Raw genomic sequence first — 20,386 nt, 5'->3', positions numbered from 1 at the left:
ATCAACATAACTAAACTACTGTTCCTTTTTTTTTTTTCCTTCAAGTAAAAATGCATGTTTATAAGGTCAAAGCAGTTTTCTAGTGTATATTCTTACAGTGATTATTTTTGGTTTTGTTTACAGATAGCCATAGTGACACAAATTATTTTTAGTTACTTTACTGTCACTGCTCTTAAATTAATAAATAAACAAGGTTTTGCTGTTTTAGAAGTTTTTTCCTCATTAAAGGCTTAAAGGGTCCAGAACAGCATGTGACATGTAAAATAATCATGTACTTAAACTAATGAGAACTTTTTTTACTATTCTTGGCTGAAGGTTTATCACTGAAAGAAAACTGATATTAATTAATTGGTTAATTCAGGCAAAACTAGAATATCTGTTCTTAAACCTGAAGGATATTGAAATAAAACAGACTTTCCTAGTTCCTTAAAAATAAATCTATTATTCAAATGTATTGCTAAACAGATACAATATTTTGGTTTTGGATGCACCTTACAAATCTAAGCATTCTCAGGCAAATAATCGTTTAGGATGATCAACATTAATTTCCAGAAATAAATATCATATTGGAATTATGAAAATGGAAGTCTGAGTAATGCTTAAAAATAGTGTAACATACTGCAATAAAGGGCTGAGAGAAATTTTGAATTTTTTTCATGTACTATAATTTTCTTTATATTCTAACAATAATTTCTACTATTAAGTGTGCACTTAATGTACTTAATTTCTATTTAGAGAGAACAATCCAAGTTTGTACTGTGTTTTCAAGGGCCTGAGTTTGTAGTCTGACTTTTGAGATAAGTAAGAAGTGAACATGTCATTGAAAAGCAAATTCCCATTGATCTGATAGGTAGAAAATTTGAAATAAATTTTTGTTAATTCAGGCAAGCTCAGAAGGAAAACTTAGTTTTTGTTCATAAGCAACATATAATGTAAAACATTCTGAACCTCCCTTACATTCAAACTGTAAACTGAAAAAGTACTTTTTATGATTAGAAGTAAATGGTTTATGATTGGCTCTTTAAGGAGATATCCGTTTCCACGTTTCTGAGCTAAACCATCATTTCAGACAGTGTTTGATGCCTGCTTTTGTGGCAGTGTTTTGTGAAATATTTGGTTTAAAGAATTAAATACAGTACAACCCTGAAAAGAGGTCACTAGAGAGGACAATCCCTGGGTTTCACGTGGAGTGTGATTGTATCTCTGCCCCCTGGGAGTTCCCTTACCTGCGCAGAAAGCCCCGGTGACCCGTCGGAAAGCAGCTGCATTTCAGCTGGAGTGGTGAGAAGTTCCTTAAGTGAATGGGACTTGGACTCATCGCTTATAAAGGTGCATTTTAGCTCTGTGTCACTTTAACACGTCCACTGTTATTGTTTTAAGATAGATTGAGCTGGTTCTACATATCCTATACTGTTATTTACTCTGAATATGGTGACAGTTGTTAAGTGAGGAAAATTATTCAGGCCGTTATGATATTCAGCCAAAAATGCAGTGGACATCTCACGTGCAGGGCGAAAAAGGATACTGTAGCTAACAAAGACTACAGGAATAGTCTGAAGAAATCTGATATTTCCCATAATATTTTCATTAGAGAGTTCTCACATGGATAAGGGTCTAGTGGCACTTGCCCTCCTTCTTACATCGTTTGTCTTTACTTGCACATTCTTTGAGAACTGATTATTTATTAAATAAAAATAGCAACTCTTTGAGGCATGTTGCAATTCCGGTGACAGTATTTTATCAACTTTCAACACTGTCCTTTTCTGTCACCACCAATTAAATTATCATATACCAATCACTGCCATAGCTGACAAATCTTCCATTGCACAAACAGAAACAATATTTTTTAAGGAAGAATCAAATTTTTGTTTGGGTTCTTTTTTGATGTTTTGTATTCTTAATTGCTGCTGCACTACTTTACAATTTTAAATGTGACCTCCAGTCCTTCAAACACCTTTACATATGCTTAATAAATCTGCGTATATCCAGTTGAGGAAGGCTATATTCCAACAGGATTTGCTTTCCCTTTTTGAAAAGACTTTTAGCCAAGAACCTTACTGTAAGCGATGTTTGTGCCCCTCTGAAGAGGGGAGCTGCTCAGAACAAGAATGTGCCTTAATCATGGTTTTTCTCATCTGGATTAGCCAATTTGTGGGAGGTCTGACGTAGTATAAAAAACTCAGAAGCTTCAAACCAAGTTAAAATACAGCTAAAGCTTTCTGTCAAATTCAGTCTTAATGCTACAGCCTTTTAAGATGTATTTACATTTTAATTTCTCACATACAACAAAGACAGACTGAGTTTGTTTCTGCATCCTTGCCAGCTGGCTTGGCTGAAAAGAAACCGAGGGACTCTCAGAAGGGGCGGTGTTTGTAAGGTCTTGGTTTGTGAAGTTAGAGGAAATAATATTTGTGTCCAAATTAGAACCCCTCTGCTTCTCCCTTGCGCTCTTTCAGCATCAAGAGGGTTCTTACTGGGGGGCAGGGTTTTTTCTACTGTGGGATATTTGGTGGGATTTTTTGGTTTGGGTTTTTTTTTTTTGGCGAGGGGAGGTTGGATTTTTTTTTTTTGTTTTTTAACTGGAGCATATTGAATAGATTAAAGACGAAGCTATGGAGTTCCTGTTGTTCAAAATAAAAAAATTCAAAGATGAGAACCGTGGTTTTACCGTCATTGAAGGAAAGGACAGAGTGAGGGGTGGAAGAGTGTGTTCTAGAAATGATGTAATGGCAACGTGAAAAAGATCTAGGGAGTGAGTAAGTGTTAGATACAGCAACGGAAAAGTCAGTCCCTGTCTCAAATTTATGCATTTGTCAATCTTTCTTACAATTTCTTTTTTTAAGTGTTAATACCATCAAGATCAATAAGTAAATGGAGTATATAAAATAAATTAAACAGCCACATCACTGTTGAGAATCTCTAGTTGTATTCTTCATGGAGTATTTTTGAAAAAGCACAGGTATATGTCTATTTTTGTTGTTTACACTATAGCTTTAGAATTTTGAATATTTGTCTGTATGAATTCATTTGCCTATAGTGACCAATAGTAGGACTTGTTAAAAATAGATGACATGGCTTAATGATCTATAATTTTTAAAATCTAACCAGTCTGTTTTTCAAATTGCAATTAAATTAAATTAAAACCCAACAAACAAACAAAAACCCAACAAAACACCAAAACCCAATTAAAATCCAACATAACTTTTAGTTACCTCTAAGTAACTTTAGGTGTTATCAATCTTGCTGACTCTTTTGTAATGTTACATCTGATATTTTCTGGCTTAAATAATTAAAAAAAAAAAAGGTTAATTTTTGGTGATTTTTGACTTTGGGATTTTGGTGAGACTGCTTTTCTTTGAGGAAGAGAATAGGTTAAATATATCATCCTTTTAAGAGGTTGGTTAGATTTTCCACCTACCCCACCCCCAGAAACAAAGCTTTTCTCCTCTGGAGTAAGTTTTGCTTTTAGTTCAGTAGCATCCATGTTTCATGGAAAGTGAAATAGAGAAATAAATAAATGCATGTTAGAGTTTTCACGTGGGAATGCTCTTAGGTGTCCAGGTTCACATCTAGGCTCCAAAGTATGAGGAGGGTTTTGTGGGGGGGACTTCAGTGTGTTGTTTGTTACAAATACTGTAGGACTGGAACTTCGTTGCTGACAGGCAATTAGATGTTGTCATCGTCTTTGCTAATCAAGCCAAAGTTTTTTAACACACATTTAAGAATTAAATACTGTCATCTTGTATGGTCCATCTTACATGTTGCTTGAAAAGGAGTCAAGCAAGACTTTCTTCTCTCACCTGCGAGTTTAACATTATTTATTTGTATGAAGTGTGAGTTTAGTCACCTCAGAGATGGGAGGTAGTAAAAGAAATAAGCCAAACCAGGCTCTCATGTGTCAACCAGCACAACAATTGAATTGATTTCAGGGGTCCCTCTCAACTGTGCATATGCAAATACATGGAGTCTGGGAAGCAAGGAGGGGGAGCTGGAGCTGTGTTATATTTGACATCATTGAAGTAACTGGGATGTGTTGGGGTATGTTGTGTGGCTGGATCTTTAGTACAGATGAGTATTAGCTCATTAAAAAGCCATGGAAGAAAAGAGTTGTCGTTTATAACAATGAGCAGCTTCAGACCCCAGAGTCCAGGAGTGATGAGAGAGCTGGCTGTCACTGCGAGAGAGTTCTGTGTCACTATGAGAGACTCTGAGGGAAGTCTCTGATTACTGGAAAAAGACAAGGAGGGTGATGGATGGATCCAGGCTTGCCAGCCTTTTGGTCTTTGGGAATATCATGGTGGAAGTGCTCTTGTTCATTTCTGGGCACATGAACAAGGTGACTGCGAATAGCCAACATGGATTTACCAAAACATAAATTATGCCTGACCCAGCTGATTGTCTTCTGTGATGAAACACCTCGAGAGTGGATGAGAGGAATGCAGTGTACATTGTATAACTTGATCTGCAGAAGAGAAGACTTAGAGGGAACCTAATAGCAGATGTCCAATTCCTACAGAAAAATAGAGCTAGGCAGGCTCTGCAGAGATGGGTAGAGGAAATGGTGATAAATTCAAACATGGGAAGTTGCAACTTGGTATAAGGAAAAAAATATTTAATGATGAAGATAAGCACTGGGATGTCTTAACCAGTGAGGTTGTGAAATCTCCATCCTTGGAGTTTTTCAAGGTCTGACTGGACAAGAATCTAAACAATCTGGTTTGAATTCAGTGTTGGTCTTGCTTTCAGAAGAAGGTTAAACTAGATGACCTTAAGAGATCCCTTCCAACTTGAATGATTGTGTGATTTTGTGATTTAATACTTTGGTCATAAACTGAGAAAAATAAATATCCCACTCCTAGTCACTAAAGTCATAACTCCAATCCAGGGGATATTCCCCAAGCTGAATTATTTGGAACATTTTACTCCAAACTGGCCTACCTCATTGCCAATTAAGGGCAGGGTCAGGAATGCCTGAACCAAAATCTGATTAATGCAGTATTTGAAATGTTAAACTAGTCAGAAATTCAGTTACTGTAAATCTAAATCACTGTTGTATGGAATATAACATTTTTGATTGTTTTAAATGTATCTGCCATGTTAGAACAGGAGCTTGTACTATGAAACCTAGCCTTGATTTGATGCTCAGTTTGTTGATTATTTTGTCTTCTGGTCTAAATTCTTGTCACATTTCTAATGGAGCAAATACAGCAACTTAATGAAAAGATGATTACTTCTGTCTCTGGTTGTCCTGCAGGCTCTGTCAGTTTTTTTTCAGCTTGCATATCATCCCTTGTGTTCAGGAAACAAACAAAAAAAGCATTTGAAGCCTTGAATAAACATGGCAGCCACTTTGTGTTGAAGATGCTTTGCTTGTGCTTTGATGGGAAAATAGCTGTTGATCATTTAGTTTTCAGATAGCATGTCTGCTTTGGAATGTTTTTAGTGTTCCAAAATGTATTTACAAACCAGAAAAAGAAAATTCAAGAAGAGGTAACTATAGCACCACTGTTTGCTTCTGGAGTTTTGTATCAAGAGGCAGCCAAAGAAAATAGTTCAGATATTGAAAATGAAAAGGAGATTCAAATGTAAAGATATAACTTCTCTTTCTGTTGATTTTTTGCTAAATAGGACTGTTTCTGTTATAATTAAACTAATTTTCTATATTGCAAAAACAAGGAAGGAGGAAAACAATTCATTCTTTTCTTACATTGGAAAAATTTCAAAGATATGTTAATCTTACAGTCTTACAATGAGTATTTACATACAATGAGGCTTTGAGTTCTTGTTTTATGTCTTCTGGAATTAAATCCTAGGAAGCTTTTATTCATGCTTAAATAACATTTCTGCCTGCATACTTTTGAAGATACTGGACTGAGTTTCAAGTTTCTCTGTAGTTGTCTTGGGTTTTTAAACACTTTAAAAGAGCTGAAGGTGTCCTCTAGGAATGTACTACGAACATCATTATGTTACAAATAGTACACCTCTATGAAAATACAATATACATTGCCTCATCATCCAGATGAAGGTATTGAACAGAATCAGACCTAGCATTTACATCTTGGGTACACCGCTGGTTTCTGACTGGTCTCCTTTTTATAGGAAGAAGGAAAACTCTCCTAGTGTAGTTTTTTCATACATATTTATATATAGTAATAAAGTATACTGTAGTAGAGAACTGCATACATACTGACATATTTTTAAATACATGCAGTATATAAAATTGTGTTGGGTATTGTAACTGGCTTCACTATCAGTAGCTATTGATGGCAGCTGGCAACCCTTTCCAAATTAATATTTTGTTCTTTATGAACAATGGTGGAATTTAATTTGATCTGAAAAACTGATGCTTTTCAGATAAGAGATGTGAGAATATCCTAGTGAAGGCAAGAATTCCTTTCATGCTTATTGGGTTGTTTAATGGAAGCATTCTCCTGTCAGCTTCCCTGGGATTGCTCTCCTGTTCACTCTTTCTTCCTTACTTTCTTTTGCTATCATGTCCCACCATTTAGATTATATGGGAAAGTAGGAAAGCATCCAGGGCCTAAGTTGCCCTGGCAACTTTATCCCAAAGAAGTAAATATCTGTATAATATTTTTGAAACTTGAAGGCAGATAGAGAAAGCTTCTGAGCCAAGTGCCCTGTGCTATTTACCATATCATACAGTTTTGCTAGCAAAATGTATATTAATAGTAAGAACACTGAGTATTAATTAACAGATTGTTCTGCATGTGTTTTAGCTCTTGTTTTTCTTATTTAATGTCCTCTTCAGTGAAGAGTCTCTATTCACATCCTGTAGAAAAAAACAAGCAGATTTTAATTATATTTTTTCTTCATAGAATATTAGTGTCTTAAATATGATAGGGTAGAGAGCCGTGTTATATACTGCAAATACTTGAAGAGTGGTATGGGAACTATAATTATGTTTCAGTTTGGGGCATGTACAGGCTCTTCTGTACTATTTCCTTTGCACAGTTTTTCACATTTAATCAGTCATAATATCTCCCAGCAAACTGGTGTGTTCACAGTCACTCAACTCTGGCTCAACCGAGATCTAACTCAGCAGGAAATGTCTTCACCACTATGTGAGGCAGTTGCTCATGAAAGTTTGTTTGCTACCCCACTTCATTATTCACTTCAAAGTCTTCCATTGTTATAGTCCAGGTATAAATGATACTTACTTGTATAAAGTAAATCATACTACCTCCTTGGTTCCTGTGGTGAGCTTAAGGTTTTACATACTGCATGCTTTTGGTTATGTAGGGAAATCGGAAATCTTTCTTTCCTTCCTGTGTTTGTCCTTAAGTTCTTAACTGTATCTTTCACTAGGATATTGATGATATGACCAAAGTGAAAATATTTGCTTTGCTGTAGACCTGGAGACACCCCTGTGTTTTAGTTCTGGAGAGCTCACATTCTTATTTCACGTGAATAGAAATAGTGACCAATCTGTATTTTATATACAATAGCACACTCTAGTGTGTATATTAATTAGCCATTATGGGCTGATTGTCAGTATGTTTAACTCAGTTTTTCATTGATTTAGTTCTGTTGCATTCAGTATTATTATTTTTTGTCTATACTTGCATGAATTGGAGGAAATATATATATCTTCAGTTGATATGTTAATCATAATGATTAACAGAGTCATTATGATGCTGACTGTTACAATTTTTTTAAATGATACTTTGAAAGAAAGATGATTTTGTGGAGATGAAAATCTCATTGTAATGAGAGTCCAATATAATAATTAACAAAAGATACTTTGATATGCAGCCACTCGCTTTCTTTTCAGGTAGCTGTGGTTGTTTGCCCTAATTTGTAGTATCAAGACACTTTTGATGCCGTTTTTGGCACGTGTTGGGACAGTGACGCAAAATAATTTTTCTAAGCATCCACTTTAGATAATGCAGTTGCTTTAAATTAACTGAGGAGAAAGTGAGACAGTGAGTACCCTTTTTTCTGGTTTTGTGTGTGGTTTCATTTATTGCTGTTACAATCTGTGTGCCATGCAGGCGTGCCAGAGCAGAAGGTTGGTGGGGAATCTGTTCAGAGTTTGTGCATGGAGCGCATTTTCCCCCAACAATTCAAGACAATCTACTTCTTAAAAGGTTGCAGAAAGAGGTGTCAGCTTAAGAGTGAGCAAATATAATCAAATAAACTTAAGTTTGAGATCTTTACTGTCTTCTTCCCCAATCAGACCTCACAAATCCTCTACTGTGGATCTCTGCTGAGAGGTGTTGCCCCTACACTTCCCAGTACATGCAGACTCATGCCTGGCATTTCTGCTGAAATGTTGGATGTTAATTAAGAACCCTGTTTAAAATGTCTGTACTAACAAAGGCTCACTTAGATCAAAATGATTCAAATAAAAGATATAAGAGTGCTGAGGCTGTTGTCAGGCAGTGGCAAGCTGGAGGGAGGGTGCTCTGTAACCTTTCCTGCTGTCACAAGGTTTCTCTGCCCCATGGTGTCCTTGGGAACTGCTCCTCTCAGGAACTCACCAGGCATTTGGATCCATCTGCCTCTGCAGTGGTTTGGTTCACAGGGGTCTAACAGAAGAAAAGTGAAGTCTGGAGTCACTTGAATTTTAGATTGTAAGAAAATTTTGAAAGTTCAATGCCATCTTCTCATCCTTCTAATTTAAGTTTTTATTTGATACATCTCTGAAGGTACATGCATTTGGTAGCAATTAGAGCATGTATTTTTTTGAATAAATTGTTTGCAATGACATGTTTTCTCATGTAAGAGTCACTAAATCAAAACTATTGGAACATTGATAACTATTGAGCAATTAATTACCTGTTGCTTTCTGACTGTGTGCACACAATGCCTCATTCTCTTTGGGATGCTTATGTTAAATTAATTCCAAGCTTATGTTAAATTACTGTCAGTGTTCTGTGTGATATTCTGTCCATCAAAAGGCACAAGAGGAGGGTGGAAGTCCTCTGAAGATGGTTTTACTTCTTAACTCCTGTTTGATTCCTTTCTTAAAATTAAGAAATAAAAATATGTTTAATACTGGGACCTACTTGAATTTAGCATATATATATCTAAAGAGTCAAGCTGTGTTCATTTCTTCGTGAAAGATACCAAAAAATGAGAAAAATAATTGGTATTTACTCTCCTAGTTATAATTGTTATGTCAGGTGCTTATGTTGTATATAATCTTCTCCATGTTTTTGTACAGGAAAAGCATAAGCAGGAATTAGAAGACATGAGAAAAGCTGGACATGAAGCCTTGAGTATTATTGTTGAAGAATTCAAGGTAAATGAGTTGCCAAGCTAACACAATTTTCAAATAATGTTATTCTAATAATATATATGACTTCCTACAGTACAAACTTATTAGTATACTCTGCTTGTTCTGGTTGCTCAACCTCTTTCACTTTGAGACTGTCTTTTCTGTTTCAATTTAGACTGTTTGGTCTGAAATCTTGCATGACATGTTTTCTCAGCCTGCACTTTGGGAAACTTCAGCTAAAGTTGGTTAGCCATTTTCAGTAAGGAAACTTAAAACCAGAACAAACCAAAAATGCTGTCAATTGTGGTGAACTTTGGTTTGGATTGCTTATCACAAATCCACATGTTGGATCTCTTCAGTCCCAAGAGCTGCACTTTCAGGAAAGCAGCATCACAGAGCAATTCAGCAGGTTTTTATCAATGCAGCACTAAGAGAAGGAGTTATGGATGGAATAAGGCTGAATGTGTAATTCTTTCATGTTGTTTCTGGTTCCTGTCAGCTAGTGACATAAATGAACTGGGTGTTAGCATGGATAAATCCCTGTCTTCTGTTATGGAAACTATCTAGTAAGAATTCCACAAATATGTGTCCGTTAACGCAACTTATACTAATTTCATCTAAAGGGAATCTGTCCAGAAAAAGGCTTCGAAAGTTTCCATTCCTGAGAAAATTTAAGCATGGCCAATGGTGGTGTCCCACTTCTCCATACCTCCCTCCTTTCACTTCTTGAAGAGAATTGTTCTTTTCCTTAAGAGAATGTTTCTTTTACCTTACTTCTTTGGGGACCATTTTGCAATAGAAGTTCTCAAAGGGAAATTTTCTTTGGACTGTGCTACTTTGTATGGACCACTCAACGTCTTCAATATCAGCATTTTTCATGTCTGTTCTGTGCCAGATGTGTAGAAAATATCTGACTGTTTCTTGTGAACTTGAATTTTGAAAAAGCCTGTGAGCAATTGGTAATTGCTGGACCTATGTTTCCTCCTTTTTTTTTTTTTTTTTCCGAAAATGCAAAAAAAATTGTGAAATGCAACATTTTTATAGTATTGAATAAAAGTTTTGAATGTTTTCTAGATATGATTTTTCACCATTTTAACGCCTTTGTGTGAGCTAACAAAGAGTTTTGCATGGCTGATATTGACCCTTTTAAGGAATAATTTCTTCATGTGTAGTTGGGTAAAGGAATATATTTATGTGCCATATGGATTTTTGAAAACTATTTTACCAGTCAGCAGCAGCTGGGAAGATCTGATATTCCATCTGGAAAATAAGGATTATGTTTATCAATTTCAGTGATTCAGCACAAAATATTAGAAAGTTAATTGAATACTGTGTTTCTAAACAACATTTATATTTAGTATGTTTTTTCTCATAGAATGTTTATATTCAAGTTATATAAAGACATTCTTTAATACCAGGGAACCATGACATGAATATATTTCATACAAGCCTTCCTGTTGCCTCATGTGGTTAGTTGCCATATTTTGAGCACTCTGATGAGAAATATCAGATATACCAACCTCCAAGTAAATTACTGCAGTCAATATTCTCTGCAAACATGCAGCGACTTATTCTTCAGGGGAGCAAGAAAAATCAAAAAAGATTGCTAGGTTTAAAAAAAAAAAACCAAGCTTTTTTCGTTGGTTGTTTATACTTTAATAACCTTTTCATTAACCCTTTACCATGTACTTAAAAAAAAAAAATAGCAGTGAATCATCAATGAAGTCACCGAAGGGAAAAAGTGATCTCTAGTTTTGTTTGAGAAAATAATCTCGTGGTTGCTTTTAAAATGTTAATACATGGTTAATATTTCAATGTGGAACACAGTTAAGATTTTTTTTTCCCCTTAAATAAATCATTCAAATGTCTTTTTGTAATTATAAAAATAATAGTTTGCATTTATGGGACTTTTTAACTGCTTATGTCTTTAGGAATTTATGCTGTTTTTCAGACATGTTGGCAGTTAGTTAGATAACCAAGTAAGGAGTCCTACATGTAGCATTTGTTTAAGAATGTAAAGTTAATCTGATTAGTCCTTGCAGTGAAATACATAATTGTGAGATTCACTGACTCTTTTAATTTACTAATGATTCGCCATACTTAATTTTATGCCAAAATATGTCTTCTTTAGGATTTAAGGCTGTGTTACACTAATACGTATCATTTATAAGCAGAAGTGATTTCCATTTTTGGTAGATTTTGTATGTACTACTTAATGATTCCCAAAATTACCTTGAGTGTAGAAATTCACCTAAGCAAGTCCACTGAATTGTTTAAAAGGTACAGAAAGGAACATCTTGCCTATGATGAACACAGTCTTATTTTGCATTCCTTGGGGTTTGGTAAAATGAACTGATGCAGATTATTCCAATCAAGGGATTGCTCAGGCCCAAATTAGGTTCTGTTGCAGTCATGACTGTTGGAATTCTGACTAATCCTCTCTGATACCAGTCAATTATACTTTTGTAATTCTTCTCCAAGCAGAGTTGACTGAATGTACTGCCCAGCATTGGTTAAACATGAACTGTGTAAAAACATGAACTGCTCATCATTAGCCCCAGGAAAGAATCCCCAGAATCCCTTAAACTCCAAATCCTCTAATTTAGGTATTGAAACTTTGACTTGAACAACAGTGGAAAAAAGTTGTCTGACTTGGGTTTTCTGTGTTCTTGGCATAGACAAGTGTTACTGCTGGTAGATTTGTGAAAGCGCCTTTACTTTGGTATACAAAGGAAAAGAGGGTTGCTATTGTTTCACTTCTGTGTGCAAGGTTACCGAGTTAGTAACCAGAAAGTCACAGTTTTCTTCCCTTTAGAGCTGATTGCACTCCTTACAGGCATAGTGCAGCAGACTTCTGATGTTGATGTATCTTTCTGTGTTTGAAAATGGGTCACACTTTCTGATAGTAACTTCTTTGTATTTTGGGCAGTGATTTGTTGTAAAAGGAACAGGATTTCTCCACACAGATCTTTCACTGGTATGGCATCCCCAGGCAGATCAGGCACTCAAGTTTGAGACCAAATGCTCTCAATTCCTACCCTTGCTGTAGGTCCTTCTTGACATGACAGCAGTGTAGAAAATGCAGCTTACACAAGCAGTCAAACACGGAACGATCTTGTTTCAAGGACCTGGATATACCAAAGCCCTTAGAATTATTGCAGTTGTCTTTGGAATATTCACTTGCTCAGTGTATTGGGAAATCCACTAACAGAGACCATGAGATGTTTTGTAGCACAAACCCTCAAAAGCCTTGGCTATTGTTAAACATCTCACATTCTTATCTTTCTTTCAACAAATAAACCACTTACAACGTAGTCACAAAATTTGTATTAAAAACACAGAAAAACAATTAAAATTAACTCAATGTTCTGTGTAGGCCAGGTTTCCCCTTTTCATGTTTACCTAACTTTGTTTAATTTCTGTCCTTCATGTCATTATTTTTTTAAACTTTTATCCCTGGTAATTAACCACAGTAAAGAAAAGTAAATGTAGATCTTGGAAATTATGCTTGTGGGATCATGTCACATTTTAAGATATTTACCACAAGCAACATAAGAATTTCTTCTGTGCTTGTTTAGTCAGGCTTTTGTTCTGAAATTGTCATAATTCTGTAAATAGAGGAGTTAAGAGTTTTAATCTGTTTTGTTTATATTTCTCACCAAATAAAATATCCTCTAATGTAAGCTCTAAAGAATATGAGTTTACAGGGAAGTGTATTTATTAGATGATTTTTATTTCCTTAGATTATTTTAGGCAATTATTAGTTTTCTGAAAGACTGCTTGCATGAATCAGATGTGTGTTTCCTTTTACAGAAATTAACTTTAAGATGCAAAGTTCCTTCCAACCCTTGCTGCAGTAAGAGTTTTGTCTGTCAGTTTTCAGTGTTAGGTGGTGGGGATTTTTCAGATTTCCAGATTTGCAAAGTATGGAATATGTGGGGGCAATCAGATTGTCTTTCGAAAATATTTGTGTCAATAATAGACCTCTGAACTGAAAGGTTACCCTCTAATAAACAAAGGAAATTTAAAAAGATTTCATTACAAAAGAAGTTAATCTAGAATCAGGATATCTTTTTTTAGACATAGTTTATCCCTAGTGAGGGAAAGCTCTGAAATGTGGCCAGTTCTCAGCTCTTTAAAACATTAGCTTAGTTTATTAAGTTTCCAAGTTGACATCCTGGCTCAGAAAGTACTGACACATGAATAAAAGGATAAATTCAAAAGTTGTTGCAAGGGTTTGTATTTCACTTCCAACTTCTAAGCTTGTTCATGTGCAAGTCACACTAGAATTCAAGTGAGCCTTGAATATAAAACAACATTGTTTTTTGTCATGAAGAGCTGATGACTGGAAAAGGAGAGATTCCTTGTGATTTTTACAGTATGGGAGTACTCATGTATATCAGTGATGTACTATGAAAGTCTCTCTACAGAATTCAGATAAAAGTGAGGTGCAATCAAATCTTACTCTTCCAAAGATCTGGCTACCAAAAATATTTTATTATAGATCGAAACATCTTTGTATTTTCAAAGTAGTTATAAAAATTGCAAGAAATCTCTCCCTCCCCTTTTAGTAAGGATGACTTTAATATGTGTTTATGACTACGGAACAATAAATACAGTGTTAAATAATATAATAATAGAAAAGTTTGATTAAGAGTGAGTTTGCGGTTTGTTTCTGTCAGGAGTCTGTGAGAACAGTGTTTTGTGGTAAATAAATCCTTTACACTCATATGTCAGTAAAGCTGAGCTATGTAGATAAGCCCATCATAATATTCAAAGTGTGAGCTGCTGATCCTTACTGGGATACCACAAGCAGTTGAAAATGAAGCTGAGATTTTTGTACCACTTTGCAAAAAACACATTGCCTTTTTCTTGTATTTTACCCCCTTTAATCCATAGCACCTTAATGTACATGTTTCATTATCACTTGAAGGGAGTCTCACCTGGAAATAGCCCAATGGTGAAAATGTGCAATATCTTGGGATGAAGTGGATAAGTTGAATTCTGTCGAAAAAGACATTTTTGAGAATCTTTTAAATAGTTTTATTTATGTAGTCTGTATCGTAGCTCATAGCTGAATTATAACACAACTAGTTAAGTGTACATTTTTTATTGAGGTAATGTATCTTTTCTACAGGTCAGGAAAGAATTTCAGTTGTGTCCTCTGCTCTGTTTTCTCATTCAACAAGTGGTTAACTGCATTTCACCCTTAAATAAAGTAGAAAGTAATTACTGGTGGAGACAGGTTGCTGAATTAGATATGAAGCATAAAAATTCTTATGTACTGAAGCTAATGCTGACATTTAGAATAGTTCATATGTTTGATGCAGTATAGTAACTTTACTTCTCATTAGTAATTTCATTTTTAAAGACAACTTGTTTTGGTCGCCCTGACTCAGCAGTTTTGAAGTAAAGAAGATGTTGGATATACTGGCTTGTATTTAGTTATTTAAGCAACTTAATGATGCTTGAGCAGGATATTCTTTTGAGTTGACTAAGGGTTTTGATGCAGTGCTTTTAAGTAGCATTCTAGAACATAATCCAACAGCATGTACATCACGATACTGGTTTCATACTGATGTTACATGTCGGTTTTTCAAACAGTGCTGTGCATCTGGGAGGCCTGTGTTTTGCATGGGTCAGAGTTACTTTTATACTGTTTTTCAGAACAGATAAGAGGGGGTAATAAAATCTACTTTGTTTTTCTTCTTGACTTTTTTTCCTCACTAGCTTTTTTCTCCAATAAAAAGAGGGAGATCAAAGAAAGAGATTTGGTAATTTGTTGCTCTTAGGGAATTTGGGAAGAATTGGGGGTAGCAGTCTCTATTTTGGCTATTTAATTCAAGAAGGATTCTCATAAATTGTAGCTTCTGACCATACAACAAACTCTGGGTAAGTAGCTGTGGTTTCAATTCCCAGTAGAATGAAGACAGTATGCACTAGGGCTGTGCAAATAGGGTTGTATTAAAAGTGGGCTGGAGGGTCTGTGTCATGGTTTCAGCAAAACCACAGTCATTGCACTTCTGCCTTTTCAAGTATGAGGACAAATTTTGGAGATGATCTAGTACCCGATACATAACACAGCCTGTAGAAATATGGGATAAATTTTTGTGATCAGTTGTCTTTTCTAATATTTAAACTTTTGGTCTCATATTGGGTACAGTACAATGTTTTAGTCTCTGGTCTGCAGGCAGGGATACAGTTCTCCAGTATTCCCACCATACAGGTAGTGTGCTGTGAATTACATTCCAGGGCTACTTAATTCTCTGATCATTGCTAAAGCATGTAATTAAAAGATGTTTATGCCCTTGAGGATACCCCAAGGTGATTATGGATCTTATTATGAGGGCTGGATCTAGTTTCAATTCAGGGTCTTCTAAAATTATTCTAAGGTATGAAACTTAAAGCTAAGGTTAGTTCTTTATCTGAGCTCAAACAGGTTCAGACTAATTTACTAAGTTTGCTTGGTTTAATTTAAAAATATTTTGTACTGTCATTTAAATCTGGGAAGATTTTTCTAACAGTTTGAGGAAATAATGGTTTCTGTGATTTTTATAACCCATCATACATGAAACTAAAATGAATATGAAGACTGTAGAGAGCTTATTCTTAAGTTGTTTCAGTTTCTTTGTTCTGTGAGAAGCCACCAGGCGTTTTTGAGTATCGAAGGAAAAGCAGGATCAATTCTCTGATAACTTTTTTGGGTTAGGAGAGAGATCAGAGAGTGGGGAAGAAGCAGGATTTCTTGAGTGGTTAAAAATGTTTCTGATAGTCGAAGCTGTAGAAGACGACTTGATTTGCTGTCATTGTTGTCCTACAAGTCCTGTTATTTGGGCCATTCTCTGGGAGCAGCCACACTGTTCCTGTTAAATATGAGCATCCACGTGTTACTCCTTAGCTTTCCCGCTGACAATGTGAATTTAAAAACCTCCCCAGAGTTGGTCATGAATATATGTCCAGAAACAATGAACAGAAAACCTAAGACAGTCTGATGATGGAGTATAATGTGCATTGGGAATATGAATAATTTCCAAGTGGCACAATAGCAAGTAGAACGTAGAAATTCTCCCAAATAAATTCTAGCATTTAGATTACTTTGTCATACAACTAAAACATATTGTTTACAGACACTAGAACATGTTCTACCTCCCTCTCCTGCAAGGATCTACAAGGTTCTAACACATTCTACAATTCAAATATTGTCATTCACTGCACTGTAAAGGCTGCTTAACTGACAAAACCCACAGGATATGGATATTAGACTGAGAACTATAATCAACTAATCTCTGAAATTTTAGTTTGGCTTCATCTGTAATGGTTTGAGAGCTTTGTGAAAGTCAGGACCGAGGCAGTATGAAGGCTCCTAATTTTTCTTTTTTGTTAAATTCAATAGGCATTAGTCCTGTTAAGATGAGAGGAGCATATTATGACTTCCCCGTCTCTGGAAGTGTCCAAGGCCAGGTTGGACTGGGCTCTGAAAAACCTGGTCTAGTGGAAGGTGTCCCTGCTCATGTCAGGGGGTTGGAGTGAGATGATCTTTAAGGTCCTTTCCAACCCTTAACATTCCATGATTCTGTGATTCTGTGATGACCCTTGCCACCCAGTGTCAAGGAAGTTCATTGCACAATACACAGAAGGATTAATTAATTAACAAGAGCACCCATATTGAAATCCTACCTTTTAACTTCATGCAACAGGTGCCATGGGCTACATTCTGCTGTAACCTTATTGAAATGATTCAGTGAGCCATTAAAAGGAGTCTGCTTCAAGAATGCCAGCTTGATATCAGGTCACTGGCCATAGGTTTGTGGAACATCAGCCCACCAGGGTAGTCATGTAGTTAATTAAGGAAGAAAGTGGTTCTTCAGCATTGATAAGAATAGTTGCCCAGAATAGCAATTAATGACAAAATTTTAGTGTCATTGTACTGAAGAAAGTTAGAGATGCCTATCATCGAGTAGCCAAATGTATGTTTTAGTTCAGTGAGTAAATCATTAAATTATTTTTTTTAATTAGTAATTTGAGTAGTTGATTATCTTGAAATTTTCCAAGGCTTTGGATGGATATCTTGCCCCTCTTCTGTATTTCTCATCAAGAAACCTGATTCTTGGAAGTACTGTGCTACATAGGAGGAGTTTTCTCTCCTTTTCCTTACTTGGCCAACAAGTGGAATAGTCAAATAAAGGATCGGTCCTGTGGTACTATTTAAACTGTGTTACTAGTGTGTATGATAGAAAAAGAAGGCTTTTGTTTCTAAGAAGAAAAATAATAATAATAAATTAAATTTAAAAATTTAACAGCCTCTACATGCCATCCAATGAATAATAATTATTTCCTTGAAAACTGAAAGTTCTTTATGCCATTTAATAGGATTTTAACAGTTGCCAGTAAAGTTTACAGAGCAAAGTGCAGAAAGTGACTCAACCCTTGGCATGAGCAAGAAATGCCATTGCAGCTTAATGACAATTCTGTTACTGTTTTACCTAATATCAGAATTTTTTATTTTCTTTTGTGCCAGTTACATGAAACGTGTCTTGCCACAATAGTTTTGGCAAAAAAAGAACCCATACCCCAAAGTACAGGTTTAATTTGTGCCAGTGATATGTGGCAATTCTATTTTATACTGAGTGAGATTTAGTATATAAAGTTTCATATATAGAAGTTGTACTTCTTTGAGAAGTGAGTTTATTCCTATTGCTTGAATTTCTATCAATAAAAGAAATAAATTTAGTTGGAAATAAATTGGCTTTTTTTGAAAGTAAACCTATGGTTAGAGAAATCCCATGCAAACACCAGTAAGTGTATTCTTACACTTTGATTAAAGCATATGTTAAGCACAATTTTTAGCCTTTTAAATCACTGAACTTGTGCTGAAAACTGCTGCCATGCTATAACATGACTGAAGAACAGCATAAGAGGACAGTTTGTGGAAAATTTGAAAAGTTAGTTCAAAAATTGTCACAAGATTTTAATTTTTTTATACATTTCTGGGTTTTATTTTAAAGTATTCAAAATTTTATTTAATGTGTGTCTTGTGTTCCGTGAATGAAACATATCTCTAAAATAAAGACTATCTGAAAGATGGGATTTTTTTTCTTCATCTGCATTTAGGCCAAAGGTCTGTTTTCTGCAAAACTTACGTCTGTTTTAACTTACACAGTCATTTTGACTACTTCTCTGTATGGATTACTAGTTAAAAATAGTTTGCTATGTTGTGTATAAATAGCCTGAAGAATATTTGAAAAGTGGCATGGATATTTTATAATATTAGGGAAAAAGACTTGTGTAGCACGAGTTAAGTAAGTCCCGCGTTAGAACAGCACCGTGAGCGTAATTCCTCACAAACAGTAACTTGGTTTTTCGCGTGTCTTAAATTTTTGTCTCTCTCTTTTTGCTTTCAGAAGTTCTGCAGAGTTGAGCCAGGCGTGTGTGAATGCACACATGTGCACACACACGTGCTCACACACAGAGTTCCTGATCGTAGCATGTCTTTGTTACTGTCTTGGTACTTTGACTTTCCACACTTCGACTTCCACTGCTTCACATTTGAGTGTGAACATCCTGGGGGGGCGTTCTTTTATGTTTTGAGTTACTCAGAATTTCCATCTGCTTTTACTTGACTTGTGGTTGTGAAGATCATGCTTGGCCCATGGGATCTTACACAGTGCCGAGAGGATGTGGAGTTTTGTCAGCCAGGGAAATATGTCTGGCTTTTTTTTTTTTTCTTCAGCAGCTTTCATATGCTTCTCTTCTTGTGTGGTCCCACTAAACTGAGTATATTTAACAGAAATACTCTCCCTCTCTATCTTCTGTGTGCTGCTGTCTTTTAGGCAGTCTGTATAAGAAATCTGAGATCCAAAAAATGTTAGTCCTGACTGAAAATAAGGTAGTGTTACACAGAAAGGTACTTTAATAGTTGCACATTCCAAATTTATAACAGCATTCCACATTCTGGTTATGGACAAGTCTTAGTGGATCTGCAGTTACCAATAAACATCCCAGTTATATCTTTCTTGAATATTCTGTACTTTCTTTTTGCAGGCACTGCTACAATCTACAGTTCAGCAGCAAGAAGCAGCTATTGAAAAGCAGTATATACTTGCAATTGAAAAACACTCTCACAAATGTGAAGAGCTTCTTAATGCTCAGGTATGGATGTGCACATGCAAAAACCTTCATGATTTTCTCTTAGTTTCAGCTCTTTTCTGTTTGAAAAAAATATTAACATATATGATCCCCAAAGAAAATAATCAATCTTTTGCCTCGAGTCCTCAGCCTACCAGTAAACACAAGTATTTAAAAATGCAAAATAAATAAGGACTCTTCATCTGTATCACTGAAACCTGCTTAGAGGAGATTCAAAAATTTTTAGCACTGAGAAAAAGTTTCAGATCAACTTAATACTTACTCCTTTAACAGCTGCCATTTTCTGTAGTCTTAGAGAAACCATGCAGTCATTTTTAATTTATGTAGTTAAAATGCAGGATTTAATTGGGATTTGCAGGAATTTTTGATTCGAATTTTTTGATAGTCCTTTGGTGATAGACACAAACATCTGTTGTCCCCACCCCTATTTTTATTTCATAGAAATCTTATCTAAAAAATAAAAAAACTAGCTATGAGGAATTATATAATATCCAGAAATACTATATTCTCTCTATATATTAAGCGTAAATTGGTTCACTTACCATGGCTTGAGTAAAAATACACTGCATAGCAAGTATTTGAAATCACATCAATTGCTGTTGAGTATCTGAACAGTGTAAACCTGTTTTGTTGTCAATAGGATCTTGGTTTGACTTAAGTACAGCTCTTGAATCAAAATAATAATGACCATTAGTATAGAAGTTTAAAAGAAAGAAAAAGCTAATATTCTAATAGCACCCTGAAGTTGTTTACATTGCAGTTCACAGTTACCTTTTAAGTACTGTTAGCAACAGTTCAGCTAAAAATACAACGGATAATATTTTTTTCTATTTTCTTGGGATATATCAGATCTAAATGCATCAAAAGTCCATTTGAAGCACTCCACCATTTCCAAAAGTGTTTTAAGACCATTCGACTGTTCTGACCATACCAATTAACTTCTAATGCAAACATGTATTAAATATAAAAGCATCTGTGTAAACTGTTTTAAGGAAAGAT

General features: G+C 35.3%; 1 protein-coding gene across 4 annotated transcripts in view; it reads left to right on the top strand.

Annotated features, from left to right (window-relative positions):
* The window catches only part of CCDC91 (coiled-coil domain containing 91), a 124,726-nt gene that overhangs the window by 45,696 nt on the left and 58,644 nt on the right, over positions 1-20,386 (top strand). For all 4 annotated transcript variants that reach the window (XM_032688469.1, XM_032688468.1, XM_032688466.1 and 1 more), the window contains exons 7-8: positions 9,188-9,265; positions 19,283-19,390. In XM_032688469.1, the coding sequence (XP_032544360.1) occupies positions 9,188-9,265; positions 19,283-19,390 (186 nt within the window). The remainder of the gene's footprint in view (positions 1-9,187; positions 9,266-19,282; positions 19,391-20,386) is intronic.

The sequence above is a fragment of the Chiroxiphia lanceolata genome, chromosome 5, assembly GCF_009829145.1.
Source record: "Chiroxiphia lanceolata isolate bChiLan1 chromosome 5, bChiLan1.pri, whole genome shotgun sequence".
Lineage (NCBI taxonomy): Eukaryota > Metazoa > Chordata > Aves > Passeriformes > Pipridae > Chiroxiphia > Chiroxiphia lanceolata.
This window is presented reverse-complemented; position numbering and strand designations above follow the sequence as displayed.